The sequence below is a fragment of the Mus caroli genome, chromosome 5 (assembly GCF_900094665.2).
Source record: "Mus caroli chromosome 5, CAROLI_EIJ_v1.1, whole genome shotgun sequence".
NCBI classification, from domain to species: Eukaryota; Metazoa; Chordata; class Mammalia; order Rodentia; family Muridae; genus Mus; species Mus caroli.
In genome coordinates, this window is record NC_034574.1 from 127,273,152 (window position 1) to 127,291,971 (window position 18,820).

At 48.8% G+C, this 18,820-nt stretch overlaps 1 protein-coding gene and 1 pseudogene across 3 annotated transcripts in view; both read right to left on the reverse strand.

Annotated features, from left to right (window-relative positions):
• Positions 1-5: 5 nt before the first annotated feature.
• Positions 6-424, reverse strand: LOC110295363 (annotated as a pseudogene).
• A 9,879-nt stretch (positions 425-10,303) lies between these two features.
• The window catches only part of Clip2 (CAP-Gly domain containing linker protein 2), a 64,240-nt gene continuing 55,723 nt past the window's right edge, over positions 10,304-18,820 (reverse strand). For 2 of the 3 annotated variants that reach the window (XM_021162396.1, XM_021162395.1), the window contains 5 exons: positions 16,978-17,134; positions 15,144-15,303; positions 13,165-13,350; positions 12,833-12,895; positions 10,304-11,707 (listed from right to left, as the gene is read on the reverse strand). In XM_021162396.1, the coding sequence (XP_021018055.1) occupies positions 11,696-11,707; positions 12,833-12,895; positions 13,165-13,350; positions 15,144-15,303; positions 16,978-17,134 (578 nt within the window). In that variant the 3' untranslated portion in view covers positions 10,304-11,695. Of the gene's footprint in view, positions 11,708-12,832; positions 12,896-13,164; positions 13,351-15,143; positions 15,304-16,977; positions 17,135-18,820 lie in introns of those variants that run through there. The other variant, XM_029477823.1, reaches the window with a different exon arrangement.

Below are 18,820 nucleotides of genomic sequence, written 5' to 3' on the forward strand. Positions count from 1 at the left end.
GATAGAGTTTCAGATGTCTTCTTGTATGCATTGGTTGCCGTCACGTCTTGCCACCCTTTGGCAATGTTCTGCTTGAACTCCTGAAGCGAGGAGATGCCAAGCTTCCGCTTGAGCTCGGCGAGATGCTTCTCTTTTGCGGCCAATACTTGGGACAGAGTCTGGATTTCTTCTTCTACCTTAGTAAGCTCCCGCCTCAGCTCCTCTTGCTCCTCTTCCGTCAGCGTCTCTGGAGCACTGAGCATGGTAACGGCATCCTCTCCTTCCTCGGCCACTGGCTCTGTCTTCAGCAGACGTTCTGTGTAGGTGAACCAGGCGGTGAGGTGTTCCCGCTTGGAGAGAGGTAGAGGTAGTTCTTGTTCACTCCAGAATCAAAATCAAAGGGGGACTGATAATCATCATACAACTCCATATCTCTACCATCCATGCCGGATGAAGGCAGCGAGCGAGGCGAGCATGGCGCTGCAGCTGCCTGGGAGCCCGGGGCTGAGGGAGGTGCCATACCCAATAACTTATAATCTAATATTCTATGATGAAGACACGCAGAGCATATTACACCTTTAAGACCAGTAAAAAAACAAATTAAGTGACTACACGAATCTTATAAATTTAGACCAATCAAACAATTTTACTTTTTCTAGCTATATTTATAAGATAAAAAAGCACTTTGTCATTTGCTAAACACAATAATCATGATTGCAGAGAATTTTCTAGGAAAAAGCCAACTATTAGCTCTTTTGCCTTAGAACTAAGAGGTTGCAGACTCCTTTTCTTTAAAAACAGTTTTTTTTTTTTTCAGCAGGGGCTCTTCTGCTGTGCTTGATTCTTGGCTAAAGTGTGGGCCACTCTCAGACTTTGCTGAACCAGCAGATAAAGTCTTAGCCATTTTTATTTTCCAACATGAAACACAGAACATTCAGTCATTCAGACAACGAAACAAAACACACATGAGTTGACACGTGAATGGATTGGTGCACCAGACATTAGACAACACAAAGAGGGCAGAGAACTTCTGCTGTAGGGGCCAGAGAGAATAACACAGGGCGTCCCCCGATTTCCCTCTGTCTCTGGGAGAGTTTCAAAATCCATTTTCCTCTATTTTATTTTATTATTTTAAACCCTATTCCTCTCGTCTGATGCAGTTCTTGACTGCAGACAACTGCCTGATTCGAAGTTTCTAGTCCCACACATATTTTGCTGCCAAACCCTAAATGGAATCAGCGCCAGGTCAGCACTGTTCCAACGTAGCCTGTATCCTATCGCACCTCCAGCAACACTTTAAAAAATGAAGTTTAAACCCAGCACTAGCATAAATACCTGTTGCTCACTGTGCCGGAGCTCCACATAAGACAGCAGTCCCTCAGTTTTACCCCACCGTTTTCAGGTCCGTGTTCATGGTGCCAATCTGTAGTTGTAAGCTGCCCACAGCCTACATGAACCAGGTACTCCTGAAAGGCAGGCTGGGGCTGAAAGAGACTAGATGGGGAGAGAAATAAAGATGCCAAGATAAAAGTACTCTGTTCAAGGCAACTTAAAGTTTATTTAGAGTCTAAGTTTATATAGGGGGTAAGCCCAGCACCCCACCCCTACCCCCCTGCCAGTCCATCCAGGTGCCTGGATCCAGCCCGAAGACACCTAGCAATGTGGATTGTCTCAAAGGTGTCTCAGCAGGCAGCAGGATCTTGGAGAAGAGCAGTGGCAGGTGACAGAACAATAGAGACATCTAAATTGGAAGGTTCTACCCCAGGTGGTCTCATCTCAGTGGTGACAAGGTCTGCAACAGCCTGCTTCAGGCTGGGGGAGGCTATGAGAGAGGGGGAGAGAGAGAGAGAGAGAGAGAGAGAGAGAGAGAGAGAGAGAGAGAGAATGGACCCATGTGTGCCTGCCTGCCTATGGACACCCAAGGTTGATTTTTGGAATCTCCTTCAGTACTCTTCCACCTTATTCTTTGAGGCAAGATCTCTTGGTCAAACCCAGAATTCACTGATATGACTCCTTTCAATAACCAGGTTGCTCTGTGAATCCTCTGTCTCAGGCCTCTGAGTCTAGAATTACAGGTGAGCCTCTATGCCAACCCAGCATTTAGGTAGGTTTTGGGTTTTGGCATCTGAGCACTTTTTTTTTTTTTTTTTTTTTTTGCTTATATGGCAAATACTTTCACTACTAAGTCAACAAAGATTTTGTGTCTTGGAGATAGAATCTCAGGGCATCCATGCTGGCCTGAAACTCCCTATGATGCCCATACTAGCCTTGAAGTCCTGATCTTCCCGTCTCTACCTACCAAGTGTAGGTGTTGAAGCTATGTTACATCGTATTAAGCCTACAAATTGGTCTGGGGTTTTTGCTCGCTGTATTTATTGATTTGTATATGTGTGGTGTATGTATTTGTTCATGTGAGTGTGTGCACTGTACATGTAATTGCACCTGCATGTGTGTATAGTATAGCATGCGTGTGGAGGCCAAAGGTGGACATCAGGTATCTTTCTTGCTCACTCCCAACCTTAGTTTTGGAGGCAGGAGATCACCTAATTGGCTAAGCTGACTGACCAGCGATCACACAAATCCTTCTGTCCTCACCTCCCTAGCCTCGGGATTACAAATTCACAGCGTCATGTCTCATTTTTTTTTTTAATGTGGGCATCAGGATCAATCTCAGGCCCCCATGCTTTTGGAACAAGCCCCCCACCGATGAAACCATACCCCCAGCCCCCACTTCTGTTTATTTTTTGAGATTGGGTCTTGCCAGCCCTGGCTGGTCTCAAACTTGTGATCTTCCTGCCTTGACCTCCTGGGTGCCCTTGCACTCCATGGTACCCAGGCTCCAAACTCTTTGCTTGATAATTGGCAGTGGGAAAGTTCAGCAGATCATATTCCTGAGGATAAAAGGCAACTATTTGCTGAGAAATGCACCACTACCTCTGGGCAGGATGGGTGGGGTGCAGCTGGGTGGTGGCTAAGGCTCAGGGGAGTTTCTTTTGGCAGGGGTGAGAATGTTCTAGAATCATGGCGATAAGTGTACAATCTGTGGTTTGTAATAAAACCCTGTGAATTGCATACTTCCAGTGGATGAATGTGTGACGCAAGCACATTATCTAAAAAATACCAAACCAAACCAAACACACACACACACACAAAATCCCCAAACCAAAAACAACCACAGAAGTAGGTGCCTTTGTTTTGAATCGTTTTAGGCCTGCTCTCCTGTATCCAACTCACTCTTAGCTGCACATATGTGTGTGTGTGTGTGTGTGTGTGTGTGTTCATATATACTCAAGCACACATACCACATATATACAAACCAAGCATGCATATATGTATATATGCATGTACACACAAACATCTTGTATGCACATAAACACATGCTCTGGCACAAGCACATGTGGACAATCATCTACAGGTATATTCACAGCCATAGTCATACAGCGCTACACATGTACAGGCACACATGTGCATACATATATACACCCACATACATTGCCTGTGCACTCACTCATACACATCCATACACAGGGGCACCCAAACACACACACATATATGTACACATGTACACACTCAGAAAATTTCTGCAGTGTTCTTCCTGCCCACTTGACAAAGCCTCTGTGTCTCAGATTTCTTCCTGTGCAACATCAAGTTCATGTCCACAGGCATGCCCTGACCACTGCCTGCAGGGCTGCCATGTCCCAGGCCAGGGCCTCTTGCACATGGTTTGTTTACTGAAGAGGTATCAGATCTCTCATCTGTCTGCCTGTCTGTCTATCTATCTATCTATCTATCTATCTATCTATCTATCTATCTATCATCTATCTATCTATCTCTCTGTGTGTCTGTTTCTCTCTTTCACTGTGTCTGTCTGTCTCTATCTGTTGTCTCTGTGTGTCTGTGTCAGGGTCTCTGTTGTCTGTCTGTCTCTGTGTCTGTCTCTCTGTGTATCTCTCTCTCTGTATCTGTGTATCTATATGTCTCTTTCTCTCTCTGTGTGTCTGTCTCTCTCTGTGTCTGTCTGTGTGTTTGTGTGTCTAGTGCTCTCTCTCTCTCTCTTTCTCTCTTGCTGTTTCATTGTTTGTTTTGAGACAGGGTCTCACTCATCCAAACCGGCCTCAACTCCAAGAATAACCTGAAATTCTTGAAACTCCTGCCTCCACATCCCAAGTGCTAAGATGACAGGTGTATACCATCACACCTGGCTTCTCTGGCCATTTTTTTTCTAGAAATCTTCTAGCTCTGGGCTGGATGCTTTCTTCTTCTGAGACAGGTTTTTCTCAGTCCTCCTACCTTTTAAGCTTCTATCATGTTTAGAAAATAAACATGGCAGTCTCTCTCCCTGGGCTGTCTCCCCTAAAAGACTTCATCTCCTGGGTGGCCTCCTGCATCCAATTAGACCTCGCCAGAATCTTTAACGTTGATAGTTAAAAAAAAAAAAATCTTTTAATCCAGGCTCCAGGCTTTGATCTCGTATCTTCTGGAATCATCTTTATCTGTCACTTAATTTTATCATTATTTTAAATCTCCCCACTTTTATCCGGCAAGAGGACCTTTCAAGTCCCTCCTCCTCGCTTCTAATTTTAACTCCCCGTGCGCTGATTGAGACTCAGACGTCACCCTAATCCTTTGTGGTTTCCACGTTTTCATCTTGTTGGCATTATTCTTGGTCCTTTCATCTGCTCTCCTTTTCTCTGTGTAAAGAAAACTCCTGGGCTGCAGCTCAGTCGGTAGAGCGCTTGCACTCAATCCTGGGTTCCATCCCCGCAATGTATGAACCACGGCGCTATATGTGTGTGTGTGTGTGTATAGTACAGGTGTGTCTATGAGTATCCATGTATATTGTATAGGCATATTTTCTGTGTGAGCTGTGTGGTTATGTGCTATTAATGTGTATATGTATATTTACATGTATATGCAACGGGTGTGCAAGTGTAGATATGTGTGTACATGGGTTGATGATTTTTTTTTTTTTGAGACAGGGTTTCTCTGTGTAGCCCTGGCTGTCCTGGACCTCACTCTGTAGTCCAGGATGGCCTCGAACCCAGAAATCCGCCTGCCTCTGCCTCCCGAGTGCTGGGATTAAAGGCGTGCGCCACCACTGCCCGGCTTTCTTGTTTTGTTTTGTTTTTGTATGTGTACATGTACAGTATATGTTAATGTATGTGTATGCATGTATCAGTCAGTGTTCTCTGCTCCAGCTACATCAACACTGCTAGATATGAAAGGAAGGTTCAAGAATCCAGTAGTTTCTTAGTCCATGAAGCTGGAAGTCTCAGCTGGTCTTTGCTGTACACTGCAATCCTGAAGAAGCAGTCTCTAATGCCAATGAAGGAATGGGCTAGCTAACAAGGCAAGAGCAAACAGAGAAAGTAAAAGCTTCCTTTTCCTCCTCCTTCTGGGTCCTTAGATAGGCTTTGAGCAGAGGTGTGGCCCAGATTAAAGGATATTTTTCCCCCAACTCAAGTGATCTGGATTAAAGGTGTGTCTGCCTGCTTCACGATCCAAATTAAAGGTGTGTCTTTTTTCCACTTCCAGTTAAGCAAAAATCCCTTACAGGTGTGCCCTACATTGTGGGGTTTTAGTTAATTCCAGATGTAGTCAAGTTGACAATCAAAAATAGCAACTGCAATGCATGTGTATATAAAGTAGGTGTATGTATAGATACACATGTGCACATGTGGATACTTATACACATATGTGTGTAGTTTTGTGTGGATGACTGTATGTGTATACATGTGAATATTCTGGTATGTGTATATGTGTGTGGATAATTATGAGCGTATGTGTTCATATATCAGTGGACGTCCATGTGTGCCTATGTACTTGTATGTGTAGGCATGAGTGAGTGAGGCATGTGCTTACATGAAAAGGCTTCTCTGGAGGATAAGGCTTGAGCTAGAAACTCAGGACCAGGCCAGAGTGGACAGTGGTTCAGAAAGGTTAGCGTAGGTTAAAGGGGTGTCCTAAAGGTTAGTATAGGTTAAAGGGGTGTCCTAAAGGTTAGCATAGGTTAAAGGGGTGTCCTAATTTGCTTTCTGTTGCAACAAAACACTGACCAAAATCAAATTGGGGAGGAAAGGGTTTATTTGACTTAGAAGTTACAGTTTATCATTCAGGGCAGGAATCAAAGCAGGGGCCATGGAGGGATGCTGCTTACTGACCCTTGCCTTGCTCCGCTACCTGCCTAGGAATGGTACCTCCCACAGTGGGCTGGACCCTTGCCCATCAATCAACAACCAAGAAAACGCCCCCTAGACCTGCCAGTCTAGGAGGCAATTCCTCAACTGATGTCCCCTCTTCCCAGGTGTATCTAGTTGGCAACTGGAGCTTTGACAGGGGTTGGGGGGTGAAGAACAGAAGGTGGTGGGTGCAGCATAGGGCAGGCATGTGGACTGAGTGAGGGCAAAAGGGAGATGCGCCCGATTTGCGAAACAGTCTGGGAAATCCAGTGTGAAGTGGTCCAGTAGGGCAGGGGGAAGGGCAGCTGCTGAGCCACAGAAGGGGCTTTGAGGGTGACTCTGAGGACAGCATAGGGGACGGCTAGTTCTTCCCTCTGTTGTCACTTGAGAGAAAGGTTCCAGACAAGAGCCAGAACTATGCGTTCTCAATTCAGCAAGGACCCCAGCAAAGGCAACGGCAGACAAGGATGTGGGTATAGGAAGGGGGATCCGAGTCCAGGGACATGAAATCCTACCTAAAGGGTTCCTGGAGATGAATTGAATGTCCCCTCTCTAGCTAGCTTCTGTTGCTAAGATGGATGGGTGGACAGGTGGATACCCACATAAAGTCTGAACCAAGCCTGGTGGCTTCTTGGGGCCACCCCACCAGGGAACTATAGGGCCGGGAGGGCGGTACCTATTGTGCCTTTCCTGTGCTGGCTTGCCAGTCAGGTTCTATGCCTTTTAAGCGCCATAGAGATGACCGGAAGGTGCAGCAGCTGAGGGCGACACCTTGTGGTGAGTTCTGTGCATTACAGGAGGGACTATTTCTAAGTCTTGTATGCATACCTTATATGTGTGTCATCTCCCCCTGTGTCCTCTTCACTGCCCCCACTCACCTTTCTCCTTCTGCCGTTTTTTCTTTCTTCTCTTCTCCAATCTCCTCTTTTTTTCTCCCTTTTTCTCTCTCTCCCCGACCTCTTCCCTGTCTCCTCCCACTCTGCCTATCCTCCCCCTCTTCCTCCCCCTCCTTCACGCCACCCAGGCCTGCTTTAATTTTACTGTATAAGCTGGTGCTAAGACCAGGCTGTGGCCTGCTGTAAGTTACTCTATATTGAGTAAAACTGCCTTTTTTTTCAGGTTGTGCCTTGCCTCCAGGAGTCTCTATTTTGGGGTGGAGGATGATGGCTCCCGAATGGATCTGCAGACACCATCATTCATGTAGCACAGACTAGTATGTGACTTATTCCTGGGCGTAGAAAGCTGGGTGCAGTGGCACATGCATTTAATCCCAGCATTCAGGAGGCAGAGGCAGGCGGATTTCTGAGTTCAAGGCTAGCCTGGTCTACAGAGTGAGTTCCAGGACAGCCAGGGCTACACAGAGAAACCCTGTCTCAAAAAAAAAAAAGAAAAAGAAAAAAAAAGAAAATATCAGGAAAATATGTCTTATTAGACACACCAAAGAAAGGGTGTAATCCCCTCACCTGAAGCCCTTAAAGTGACCAAGCAGTGGCCCCCACACCTTCTTGTCATCTGACACTCAGAGTGTGAATGAAGGACCAATATACATACAGAACACTCTAGGCTGCCTCTGGGGTCTCAGCACAGCTTGGTCCCTGGACTAAGAAAAACACTGAATGCTGTAAGCCAGACTTAATAAACCATCCTAGGAGAAGCAGAACAGTCATGCTGAGAGCTGTAGAATATGTCCAACTTCAGAGGTTTCAGAGGGGAACAATATTAGCAACCGGATTAAGGATTTTTTTTTTTTTAGATTTAAAAAAATTTTTTTTAATTAATTAATTAATTAATTTATTTATTTATTTTGGTTTTTCGAGACAGGGTTTCTCTGTGTAGCCCTGGCTGTCCTGGAACTCACTCTGTAGACCAGGCTGGCCTCGAACTCAGAAATCCGCCTGCCTCTGCCTCCCGAGTGCTGGGATTAAAGGCGTGTGCCACCAACACCCGGCTTAAACATTTTTTTTAAAGATTTATTTATTTATTATATGTAAGTACACTGCAGTTGTCTTCAGACACCCCAGAAGAGGGAATCAGATCTCATTATGGATGGTTGTGAGCCACCATGTGGTTGCTGGGATTTGAATTTGGGACCTTTAGAAGGTCAGTCAGTGCTCTTAACCACTGAGCCAGCCCCTTAGATTTATTTATTTATTTATTTTATGTATATGAGTACACTGTAGCTATACAGAGGTTGTAAGCCTTCATGTGGTTGTTGGGAATTGAATTTCAGGACCTCTGCTCACTCTGGTCGGTCATGCTCACTCAGTCCCTGCTCGCTCTGACCCAAAGATTTATTTATTATTATACATAAGTACACTGTAGCTGTCTTCAGACGCACCAGAAGAGGGTGTCAGATCTCATTATGGGTGGCTGCTGGGATTTGAACTCAGGACCTTCGGAAGAGCAGTCAGTGCTCTTACCCGCTGAGCCATCTCGCCAGCCCCCTAAGGCATCATTTTAGCAATGATGTGGCTGTTTTTTCCTAAGAATCTGCCTGAGACCAAACTGAAGAGTTTCACTTTTGTTTTTTGAAGACAAGAGTTTCTCTGTGTAGCCCTGGTTGGCCTGGAACTCACTCTGTAAACCAGGCTAGCCTCAAACTCAAGAGATCTTCCTGCCTTTATCTCCTGAATAATGGATTCAAGATGTGCGCCACCATGCTTGGCTTAAATTGAAGAGTTTTGGATTTTGTTGTCAGAGGACATTTTAAGACAGCCTAATGGCAGCTCTGTCTTGTGGTTATTAATGATCACACTAATGCATTGGGATTGTTATCTAGAAAGCAAACATAAGGGCAGGTTTCTGGGTACCAGGAACTACCCTTAATCCTTCAGGAACCTCCCATAGCCTTCCACCAAGGTCAACTACCTCAGAAAGGGCACCTAGTTCCTAGTGACTCCCAACAGCCTGTGTCGGCTCAGACCCCCACCCCATTGCGTCTCATTCTGCTCGCTCTCCCACTCGATTCTCACTCTGCCTCTCGACCCCTCCCAGAGACAGCTTTGGCAGTTTGCTCCGCAATAAATCTTTCCACCCACGGAGAGGTCTAGTTTAGTAATTTCTCTGCACCGTCACTTATAGGACACATATATAATTACGTTTTACAGCGGGTTACAATTAAGAGATTGCCTTGAAGTCTCAAGAGAGCCCTGTGAACACTGTTGGAATGAATTCATTTTGACTTATGATATGGCTACAAGCTTACAGGGGCCAGGGAGCGGGATGTGGTGGGTTCTAATGTAAATAGCCCCTGTAGGGTCATGTTTGAATCTTTGGTCCCCAGTTGGTAGAACTGTTTGGGAACAATTAGGAGGTATAGCCTGTCGGAGGAGGTGTCATTGGGCTTTGAAGTTTCAAAAGCCCAAGCCGTTCCCAGTTAGCTCTTGCTTTCTGCCTTGTGTCTGTAGATCAGATGCAAGCTCTCAGCAACTGCTCCAGCACCATGCCTGCCTGCCTGCCTGCCTGCCTGCCTGCAGCCGTGTCCCTCACCATGATGGTCTCAGATCGTGCTTGGAAACTGTAAGCCTTATTAAGCGCATTCTGTAAGTTGCCTTGGTCATGGTATTCTGTCACAGCAGAGGGGTAACCAGGACAGGACCTCAACTGAGAAGATGAAGCCCTTTGCTTCCCAAGTTGCTTTTAGTCATTGCCAGTAATAGAAATGTATGACACAGGCCAGGCAGTGGTGGCGCATGCACTCGAGAGGCAGAGGCAGGTGGATCTCTAAGTTCGAGGCCAGCCTGGTCTACAGAGTGAGTTCCAGGACAGCCAGGGCTACACAGAGAAACCCTATCTCTGTGTAGAAAAAAAAAAAAAAAAAAAGAAATGTATGACATCCACAGAGTTTAGAAATATGCTTTGTGTGCATGTGCACGTGTGTGTGTGTGTGCACGCACGTGTGTGCGTGAGCATGCATGCGCACTTAGGTACATGTAATGCACACGTGGAAGTCCAATGACAAACTCGGGTGTTAATCCTTAGGACATAGTCCATCTCCTTTAAATCCAGCCCCTCTAAAGCACACCCCTCCCCTACCTCCACTGACCAGTCACATTTGAGTAGAAATGAGCTGGCACCTGAGAACAAAGTTAGGACCCCGTCCTGTCCCTAAGGTGCCCCAGACAGAAGCAGGCAGCAGCAGGAGCCCTGCGCCTCAATCACAAGCTTTATTGTCCGAACATGGACTTGCCACACTTCCACAATTCCACTGGGGGGAGGGGGAGGGGAGGGGGGGGCAGGGATGGCTGAGCCACAGCTGGGTGGCCACACCAGGTAGGCTGAGGGGGCCATCAAAGGCCAGTGCTTATGGGGAAATGGCTTCTTGCACACCTACCAGGTGCAAGCCCACTCCAGGGTGGGGCTCAGCCCCTTCTGGTCCCTTCCGTGGGAGCCTTTGGCTGTTAATTCCTAATCTGTGAGCTGCCCAGATTGTGCTGGAAAGAGCAAGATTTGGCTCTGCAGATGGGCCACTAAAGCGTCAGTTCTAGGCTGCTGTTGTTAACAAGGCAAGTGCTACCCAAAAGCCAACAGGAAGCAGGGGGTTGGGCTGAGGGGCTGCTAAGTCAGCTCCTCCCTAAGGACGAGCGCGTGAGCGCCACCTTCTGGTGCCTAGTGGCGCTCACACAGGCCACCTGGGCCATCCTTAGGACTTACCACTGTGGTCCCGCCCTGGGAAGATGGAAGCAGGGCTCTCTGTGGGTTGCTGGGGTCTTTGGAGTAACATGGCAGGGGTTCCCAGAAATAAAGGAAACCAGTTTGATTCCTCTCACCCAGCAAAACGCTGTAGGAATGCTTTGTTTAAGGAGTTTTCTACCTGTTCTTGGTTCTAAGCCCCAAGCCAGTCCCAGCTCGAGGTAAAGGTAAGAAGGGTGGGTTTGCGTGCTTGCTGAATACTGAAGCTGTCTGCTCAGTGCCTTCCGGGCAGCAGATGGGAGGTGGGTAACGCATACTAGCTTGGTGTCGAGGACTAAGGAGCCTGCCACCCCCAAATCTTCCCTGACTAGAGGGGTCTAAGCGACCTTGTACCAATGTGTAAGAGAGGCTCAATGCGTGGAGTCAAGCATCCTCTCTCTAGTTTCTGAAGACTGAAGCCCTTCTTGGTTTGTTCTGTGTCCAAGCAGGGGCCCTGCTCCATCCCTCAGGGGCCTGCAGGGGACCTGGGGACACCAGAAGGGAAGGGAGGCGGGGAAGTCCCCAGGTGTCCAGACAAGCCGCAGCAGCAGCAGCCTGCTATAGTCAAGAGAGGCCCAACTGGATCGCTTCAGCCTCTGCCAATTCACGAAGCTCCTTGGGACAAGAGAGGTTCTCCAGGGCTGGGCCCAGCTGTACCGCGCTCTGTGGAAGGCCGTGTCTGTGGGAGCCTCCTGGTCCGGCAGGGGGTTCAGGTGGGACGTGTCCACGGCAGTGAGGACAATATTGTTACAAACACAGTCACATCTCCAAAGGGACAGTTCTGGCTCCTGCCTGAAGGTGGCGCTGCTGGGAAGCCTGCTAGGGCTCCTGGTGTGAGTAGGGCCGGTTCGTGGTGTCCCTTGCCGTCAGTGTTTGTCCTAGAGAGAACAAGGGCTTGGGCATCAAGGGTTCTGAAGAATGAATGGGCAGATGAGGGAGGGACAAGGAGGAAGAGAGCTGGGTAGAGGGTACAGCATGAGTCAAGGCCCTGTGGCAGGAAAAGCCTGGATTCTACAAGGAAATCCAAGCATCTCTGTAGAGGATGGCTTTGCATAAGTATGAACTCATACATAAGCCTTGATTGCACATCTGGTAGTAATGTTTCTTACAATGTTGCTGGGCAAACAAACCCTTATGTGGTCTGGACAGCAGTTCCCAGGGCAGTGGCTACTCTGCCATGCCAACCCTGCCCACATCAGCCCCGCCAGCTGCCTGGTCCTTGGCTACCTAGCTAGGAATGGCCTTCAAAGGCCCTTGTTCCCAAGCCTGGCCTTCGTTAAATGCAGAACAGCTGGAAAGCCAAGGGGCAAGCTGGGGTTTTCTTCACTCCAGCCTCTTCTGCCTGGGTCACACAGTTAGCTGGGGACATGGATGTTCCTAGACCAGGTGCTAAGTAAGTCACGGACGTGGACATGGGAGGATGCCCGGGGGGGCGGGAGGGGAGAGTTGGGAAACTGGGACACTATGTCTCCCAAAAGCAAGGACTGTGGAAAATAGATGGCTTGCTTAGAATCCCCCAGTGAGAGGCTGGGGGCGTGGCTCAGTGGTAGAGCCCCTGCCTAAAATCTCCCAGGGAGGGGCTGGGGACGTGGTCAATGCTAAGGCCCTGGGTTCCATTCTCAAAACCACAGGAAAAAAACAAAACAACACTAACAACAAAAACACAAACAGACAAAGAAAAGAGAGAGAGAGAGACAGAGAGAGAGAGAGAGAGAGAGAGAGAGAGAGAGAGAGANGAGAGAGAGAGAGAGAGAGAAAGAAAGAAAGAAAGAAAGAAAGAAAGAAAGAAAGAAAGAAAGAAAGAAAGAAAGAAAGAAAGAGAGGAGGACAGAAAGAAAAGCAGGACCATTCCTGGATGGGATACACCTAAGCAAACAAGCGAGCTGGGACAGAACAGATACACACAAAGCATTCTTGTTCCTTTGTATATTTAGTGACTTCCGGAGGACTTTTCTCAGAGGCTGCCGGCTTGAGTGACTTAGAGAGGCTGCTGGCGCGCTTACCTCCTGTTTGTGGGCCTTGTCTGGCTGGTGGATACCGTTGGCAGAACCGGAATTGCTGATGGTCTGTGAGGGGAGGAGAGGGGAGGAGCTACTGAGCAGGCGGCCAGGATGCAGTTCCACACATAACCACAAGGGGAAGGATCTTCCCGATGGGACCAGCAGGCTTGAAACCAAAGTCCTTTAGACTGGGTCTCCCAGGGCAGCAATGCTTACTTCCTTTTCAGACTGGGGTTTCAAGGATGGGGACACCCTCCTTCAGACTGGGGTCCCCAGGATAGAGCCACCTCCCGTTTGGGTCTGGGGCTCCCGAGGCTACAGCCCCGTGTGCTCACCTGAGTCCTGTCTGAGCAGCCCCTCAGGGCCTCCACCAGTCTCTCCACCTGCTGGGCCTGGTCCAGCGCATCCCGCAGGGCGTCCTCCGTGCTCACCAACTGATGCTGCAGTTTCAGCAGCTCGGGTGGTGAAGCTGGGTCAATGAGGGAGTAGCGTCTCTGCTCTGATAGGGACTTCTCCTTGTCCTGGAAGGGTGGAGGTATAGGAGTGTGACCTGCCCGTGTAGGTGCTAACTGGAAACGGTTCAGGCCCCACCTGCCTCCTGAGTAGAGCTTGTGCCTCACAAGGACCTCCCTCCCCCACAGTTCACTTTCTAACTTCTTCAAGCTCTAGAACCTAAGACCCACCACTCCACCCTTACTGCAGCCCTTCTGTTCTAACCCAGAGTCAACTGGTACCCACTATTTTTCTCTTCCAAGTCCATGTGACACTCCCCCACCCCCAACTGAGCCTGGCCCCTTACAAGTGTCTCCTCTCTTCCCACCACAATGCTCAGTGTGCATATACCCCACTCTGGTCTCCAACCAAAGCATTCCAAGACACTCGTATTGGGCCCCGCCTCCTTAATGCTCGCCCCAGCCTGGGCCTTTAGGCCAAGCTCAGAGTTTCTGTGCAGACCTCCCTGATTCTACAGGACCCCATACTCTTCACGTATCTTTTGTTTTGTTTTGTTTTTTTGAGACAGGGTTTCTCTGTGTAGCCTTGGCTGTCCTAGAACTCACTCTGTAGACCAGGCTGGCCTCAAACTCAGAAATCCGCCTGCCTCTGCCTCCCGAGTGCTGGGATTAAAGGTGTGCGCCACCCCACCCGCCGCTCTTTACATATCTTCTAGCTTTTCACTACGTTCTTCCAAGTGCGGGGCTGGCCTACCAGCACGGAGCCCCAGGTAAAAATCTGAGCTCCCCTTTACCTGTGCCCAACACTTTTGGGAAATCCGCCTTGTCTCCTTCTGTGGCACAGAGCCATAGAGGCCACAAGTACCCTGTGGTGCACATGTGTGCTGGCATTTAACCAGCCAGACATAAAATGCTGGCAGAGCAGCTAGGCCTGATAACCCCATACCTAGGAGCAGATATGAAACCAGATGGGTCCCATATGGCTAAAAAGCTCTGTTTCCAATACAGGGTCTGATGTAGCCCAGGCTAGCACAGAACTTGCTATGTAGCTGAGGATAGCTTTGAACGTCTGATCTTCCTACATCCACATCCCCGGTGCTGGGATTATAGGCACAGGACACTACATCTGATTTTACATAGTGCTGGGGACAGAACCCAGGGCTCTATTCACACAGTCTATCAACTGAGCCACCTCCTCTCAGCTCTCTAAGCATCCTTTATTATTCCACCTTCGCCTAACCCGTGGATCCCTCCAGGGCCAGAAACAACACATCTAACCCCCAAACCCCAAAGTGTGGGGGTAAAAAGAGGCCCATTCTCTTTGCTCCACCCAATCCATATGCCAGAGGTGGCCAGAGACGGCTGGAGTATCGGGCTGTAAATGTGAAACAGAAAGGGAAGAGGAGGGACGAGTTCTGTCCTATGCTGCCAATACGTCCATTCTCACTCACTCACTGCAACTCAGCTCAAAGTCCAGTAGTTTCCACCGGAGAAGGAGCTGCAGTGCCATGAGTTGAACCTCTCGCCTCTCTACTGACAGAACCCCACACGCCATAACAAGGAGCCCAGACCCTGGTTTCTGGTTAGATACCTCCCTGCATGGATTTTTTTAATCCTCTATGCATGACCGATCTTTACCCTTCTGGCTCTGGACAGAGCAGACTCTTCCATGTAGGGACATCTCTGGTGACAATGTCTAAAAAGGGGCTATGGGCCCTTCATCTGCTCCGTGTTTGAGATCCTGGAGGACTGAATTTTCAATCCCCCACTGTGACTCTAGCAGGTCGCTGGTCTCCTCGGCCTGGCAGCAGGACAGCCCTGGCAAACCCTTCTCCCTGCCCCCACCCCCTGCCTGCACGTACCAGCCCGGTCAGCTTCTCACGCAGGCCCCTGATGTCATCCTTCAGTTTCTGTTCCTTTATCCGCCATTCAGCTTTGTGTACTTCACGGCTCAGGTCTCTCTCGGGCCCTGGGGAGTGGCGATTGGCTTCTAACAGCAACACCCTCAGCTCGTTCAGACTCCTGGAGTGGGCAGACAGTCACAGAAGGAGGGCATCAATTCTGCAACCATAGGACTGGAGGTTCGCTATCACCAGGGGGCGCCAGCCACAAGGCAATGGTGACCAGAGCCAATCAAGAAGGATGTGGCATGGGTCAACCACACCCAAGAGGAATAGCATTTGGATGTGGGATGATCAAGAGGACTTAGCTGATCTTAGAGCTTTGGGGTTTTTTGTTTCTTCTTTGGATATTTACTTTTGTTTTCTGTAGAAGGGTTTTGTGTATGCCTGTGTACCATACTCATGCTTGGTATCCTCTGAGGCCAGAAGATTGTGTCGGACCCTTTGGAACTAGAGGTATAGATGCTTGTGAACCACCGTGTAGGTGCTGGGAATCAATCTGAGATCATATGGAGGAGTAGATATCTCCCCAGACTCAACACATTTTTTTTTTCAGAGGTTTTTTTTTTTTTTTCTTTTCTTTTCCCTTTTTGTTTTGAGGCAGAGTTTCATGTAGCCTGGACTGGCCTCCAAGTCTCTATGTAATACCTTGAATTCCTGACCCTCCTGCCTCCCCCTCCTGAGTTTGAGGATTACAGTCACAGCCATTATGTCTGATGTATGTGGTGCTGGGCACAGAATCCAGATTGTCCTGCATGCCGGGCAGGCTCTCTACCAACAGAGTCACATCCCACAGCCTCGTGGGAACCTCGAATACTGAGATCACATGCAGGATTGTGCCAGGCAACCAGACTGGATTTAGAGATAAATGAGATCATTATTTCAAAGTCAGAGAGGACAGGCAAGATGGCTCAGTGGGTCAAGGTGCTCGCCACCAAGGCTGAGGACCTAAATTCAATCCCTGGGGCCCATAAAGTGGCAAGAGAGAGCAGACTCCAGCAAGTTACATCTCTGGCCCCACACACATTTTTATAGCATGCACAACCTCCCATAGGCAAATAAAATAAAATGGAACAAAAATGAACCTGAAAACCATGTTGTTACTCATGCTGGATTAACTGGGCACGGGGCCTCACCCCTACATTCCCAGTACATGGAATGCTGGGGACTCAAGGCAAGCCTGGGGTATGCAGGGAGAGCTTGTCCCCAGAAAACAGAAGTTAGGGCTGGAGAAACAGCTCAGCGGATCAGAGCATTGGCTGCTCTTTCAGAGGACCTGGGTTTGACTCGCAGCTCTCAGATGGATGCTTGCAGCCATCTGTAAGCCCAGATCCAGGGGATCTGAGGTCCCCTTCTGGTTTCCACAGGCAGCCAAATACACACAGTGCATATCCAGGCGCACACACACAATCATAAATAAACAAATCTTCAACACACACACACACTCTCATTTCTATCATGTGCTCCTTGCAGCATTGCAGTTAGGACTCTGAGGGGCTGGAGAGATGGCTCAGCGGTTAAGAACACTTAATGCTCTTGCTGGAGAATCAGGTTCGCTTCCTAGTGCCCGTGGGTTGCCTCACAACCATCTGCAATTCAACTTCCCAGGGATCTGATCTCCTGACCTCTCTGAGAGTACCGGGCCCACTTAGGACACACAGACACACACACAGACAAAACATTCATATTCATAAAAGAATCACATCTAAAAAGATTAAAATAATAATGATGGTAATAGAAATAAGAAAAAAGAAAAGATCTCTGCAAACTCAGAGGCCGAGCCCTGGGCGCTCACCTCTCCTTCCGCAGCAACTCCTGGCTGATGTGGACCAGCTGGCCGGAGGCATCATGGGTCTTCCGAGACACAGCCTCCAGCTCCGCCTCTAGGCGCCTCTTCTCCTTCAGGAGAGAATCTATCTTCTTCTCTCCTGATTTGCACTTGTTTTCTAGAGCTGGGGGAAGCGGCAGGGAATGGAGAGAGTTCAAACACAGATGGAAACTGGGGGTGTGGCTCAGTGTGTAGAGCGCTGGCCCCAGCAAATCAGAGGCCCTGGGTTCTATTCCCAGCACCACTTAAACTGGAGTGATACCAAACAGGCCTGTGGTCAAGCTCTTCAGACGTGGGTTCAAGGCCAGTTTTGGGTCAACCTAGGCTTTAGGAAACCCTGTCTCAAACACCAGTGAGAGGCTGGTCTGGCCAGGGTGGGAGATAATAGTAATACTACCCTAAGAGGCAGGCGGTGGCCAAGCACTGTGAACAGGTCTCTAATTCCGGCACTAAGGAAGGTCATTAAGAATTCAAAGCCACAGTGGCTACATAATGAGTTTTAGGCCAGTCTAGGCTAAAGAGACCATGTCCCAAACAAACAACAAGAAAAAGTGTCAAGTCTGGGTGGTGATACAGCTCAGTAAGTGGAGTGATCGTCTAGCACACATGAAGCCCTGGGCTCCATCGCCAGCATCAAATGAACTGAGTATGATGGTGCACAGCTGTCATCTCAGCACTCAGCAGGAGGAGGATTAGACGTTTAAGGTTATCCTCAGCTCCGTGGTGAACTCAAGACCTGCTGTGACCTCATGAAACTCTGCCTCAGAAAAGAGAAAAAAAGAAAAAAAAGTAGCATCCTAGCATTGAGTCAGCTGGGACACAGCCTGGAACCAACTGAAAACAGAATTGCAACTGGGTAATTATCTTTACCAGGCTGATCTGGGGTGCGTTCGTGAGGGTGGTTCTGATCGTTAATTGATGCAAGCGGGCCCAGCCCACTGTGGGCAGCACCATTCCCTAGACAGGTGGTCCTGGGCTTTATGACAAAGCTCATAACACAGCAGACAGCTACCAAGCCGGCAAGTAACTTTCCTGTGGTTCCTGCTTCAAGTTCTGGCTTGAGTTTCTGCCCTGACTTCCTTCAGTGAGGGACTACACAGCCCCAAAGTGTAAGGCAAATGAACACTTTCCGACAGCTACACAAAGCAGACCAATTCTCCCAAGCCAGCATCCCTGGCTCTGTGGGGTGAGGATGCGTGGCAGGTCACTGTGGGTATCTACATTGTTACCCAGGCAAGCCAAGAGCTAAAGCTAAGTCTTCACTTTGGCCTTTATGAGGTCAAGTAAATGTAACCAGGACTGAAAGAAAGGGAGTAGGGCCACCCCACCCCCACCCCACAGGACTAGGGTAGCAGTAGTGGTGGTTCCTTGAGCAATGTCAAGAGCACTTTGAATTAGTGAGTCCCATAGTTACCAATTCCAGACTTCTGACCTCTCCTGGGCCTTCTTTGTACATTTTGCTTTTGGCTGTGGCCCAGGTTCTACGGTCTATTTCTTTTGAGACATGGTCTTATGTAGCCCAGGCTGGCCCCAAAATTTCAAGATCACCTCAACTCTTCTTGATCTTCCTGCCTCTACCTCCTGAGTGCTGGGATTCCAGGTCCACATCACCATGGCAGGTTCCCTGCAGTTCATGTTATCTGTCCTGGGGATTAGGGGTTGTGTGGAAGAGGCCCACGAGGAATCCAACTCCTTAAGAAGGCCACAGAGAGGCCGGGCGTGGTGGCGCACGCCTTTAATCCCAGCACTCGGGAGGCAGAGGCAGGCGGATTTCTGAGTTCGAGGCCAGCCTGGTCTACAAAGTGAGTGC